Here is a 2,500-nt window from a genome sequence, read left to right on the forward strand (position 1 = left end):
ACCCATCTTGTTGCTTAACAGCAACAACAACAACAGCAGCAGCAGTAGTAGTAGTAGTAGTAGTAGTAGTAGTAGCAGCAGCAGCAGCAGCAGCAGCAGCAGCAGTAGTAGTAGTAGTAGTAGCAGTAGTAGTAGTAGTAGTAGTAGTAGTAGTAGCAGCAGCAGTAGTAGTAGTAGTAGCAGTAGCAGTAGTAGTAGTAGTAGTAGCAGTAGTAGTAGTAGTAGCAGTAGTAGTAGTAGTAGTAGTAGTAGTCTGGTATATCACATCGCCAAATATTGCCTTCACTTGTATCACGTTGCTATCAATAGCATCTGTTAATTTAATTCTCCCCCAGAGTTGGTCGCTATTTCACAGTTAATTAGGCCTAAACATCATTAAAGTACCAGTTCAGTACTGGGGTCCAATGTAATTGGCTTCACTCTTGACTCAAAATTGCTTAGCAAGATCTTACTATGCACTCAGCCAGGGGCAGACTGAGAGTACTAAGAGCCCTTGGGTATAACTGTTTACTGGACCCCTTAGCATTGATTTAGTAGAGTGCAAGGCTCCTCAGAGCCCTGGGCCCTTGAGCAGTGCCCGATTGACTGACGGCTCAGTCTGCCCCTGCACACAGCTGATGAAAAGCACCCAACCTACTCTTGACAGAAGATCATCATCATCATCATTGTTTAACGTCCGCTTTCCATGCTAGCATGGGTTGGACGATTTGACTGAGGACTGGTGAACCAGATGGCTGCACCAGGCTCCAATCTGATCTGGCAAGGGTTTCTACAGCTGGATGCTGCACACAGCTGATAAAAAGCACCCAACCTACTCTTGACAGAAGATCATCATCATCATCATCATCATCATCATCATCATCATTGTTTAACATCCGCTTTCCATGCTAGCATGTGTTGGACGATATGACTGAGGACTGGTGAACCAGATGGGGCTGTACCAGGCTCCAATCTGATCTGGCAGGGGTTTCTACAGTTGGATGCCCTTCCTAATGCATGCTAAGGTTTCTGCCAGATTGCCTCCAAAACACAGCATACCAATGATTCTGCCAACTCACTGCCTTAATGACAACAACAATAACAACAACAACAACAAGAATATTAACATCATTGAGTACATACTTTCTTTGAGACGGATATTCCTCGTTATCACTTTCTTCTCACTTATTATTCCTGAAATGGTTGTGTTTACATACAACGGACTGCTTTGGGCCGATTTATTGGTTCCTGCGTTTGTCTGGTAGACAGCAGTTACCTGCCAATAGATTGTGATATTACAATTAAGAAAACGTTGAATGTCAAACACCTTACACATGAACAAGTACAGTAATGCCAATTGAAGTTGTCCCCTTTTTTTTGCTTATTCTTTTGTATGATTTAATTTCTAAATTATTCAATATAAGCTCTAATTATTATTTAGAGGTTATTTACATTATTTACATTTGATGGATATTTGTCTACATCTTGTTTCTTGTTAATACAATGTTTCGGCTGATATACCCTCCGGCCTTCCTAACACCAACCACCCTGTAGAGTGGACTAAGTGCTTTTAATGTGGCACCAGCAAAGGTGAGGACAGTTTTGGTATGGTTTTTACAGTTCGATGCCCTTCCAAATGCCAACCAATACGTAGTGTGGACTGGATGCTCTTGTCTATTTGTTGAATGCTTGTCATGTTCACAGGATCTGTGGGTTCAAGTTCCCAAGCAGCCTTTGACTTTTCTTATCCAAAGGATTTTTTTAACCCAATATTCACACATTATTCTGAACCCAAAACCATGTGGTTGGTAAGCAAGCTACTTACCACACAGCCACTCCTGTGCCTGATATGTGATATTATTATATAAAATAATTATTTTAAAAAATTAACAACAATAATAATTAGATAAATACCAACCTTGATTTTGTAAATGAATGATGGTTCCAAGACAAGTAAAACCGAAGTTTCTTCACATTTCACTTTACCAGCCAGCAAAATATTTGATTGGTCCATATATCCAGGCGCTTGCCAAGCCACAAGATATTTGATATTTGTTCTGTTAATCGGTGCCATCCATGAGAAATTACCAATTATTTTGTGCACCGTCTTATTGTAGACTAAAGATTCAATGCTTGGGAACCACTTTTGAATTTCTGGAATTAAACATTAAAATTAACTGTTCAGATGAGGGACAAATATCCGTCAAATGTAAATAATGTAAATAACGTGATCATTGCAGAAAATACCAGATATTTATGATTTTTACTTGCATGTAAAGGATTTTTGTTGGACACAGTGTGAGGCAACTGGTGTTGCCTCCCTCCCATCTCCCCTCCCTCCCCTCCCCTCCCACCTTCCCTACACCAAGTGCCTGGTGGAGGTAGTGCCACCCTGAGTGAAGAAGCGGGACTGCTGGAATACCCTATGTCTGGCAACAGGACTCTGCACCACGCCACACAAGCAGGAGAGAACCCAGTCATGGCTGTCAGACAATTTCTGTGACCACATCACCCCTAACGC

The 2,500-nt window shown here is 41.4% G+C and overlaps 1 protein-coding gene across 1 annotated transcript in view; it reads right to left on the reverse strand.

Moving 5' to 3' along the window:
* Positions 1 to 2,500, reverse strand: part of LOC115224493 (fibroblast growth factor receptor 3-like) — a 20,044-nt gene that overhangs the window by 10,717 nt on the left and 6,827 nt on the right. The window contains exons 4-5 of the mRNA XM_029795403.2: positions 1,898 to 2,133; positions 1,123 to 1,255 (exon numbers count right to left, since the gene is read on the reverse strand). Of these exons, the coding sequence (XP_029651263.2) occupies positions 1,123 to 1,255; positions 1,898 to 2,133 (369 nt within the window). The remainder of the gene's footprint in view (positions 1 to 1,122; positions 1,256 to 1,897; positions 2,134 to 2,500) is intronic.

Source organism: Octopus sinensis, linkage group LG25, assembly GCF_006345805.1.
Source record: "Octopus sinensis linkage group LG25, ASM634580v1, whole genome shotgun sequence".
Classification (NCBI taxonomy): domain Eukaryota; kingdom Metazoa; phylum Mollusca; class Cephalopoda; order Octopoda; family Octopodidae; genus Octopus; species Octopus sinensis.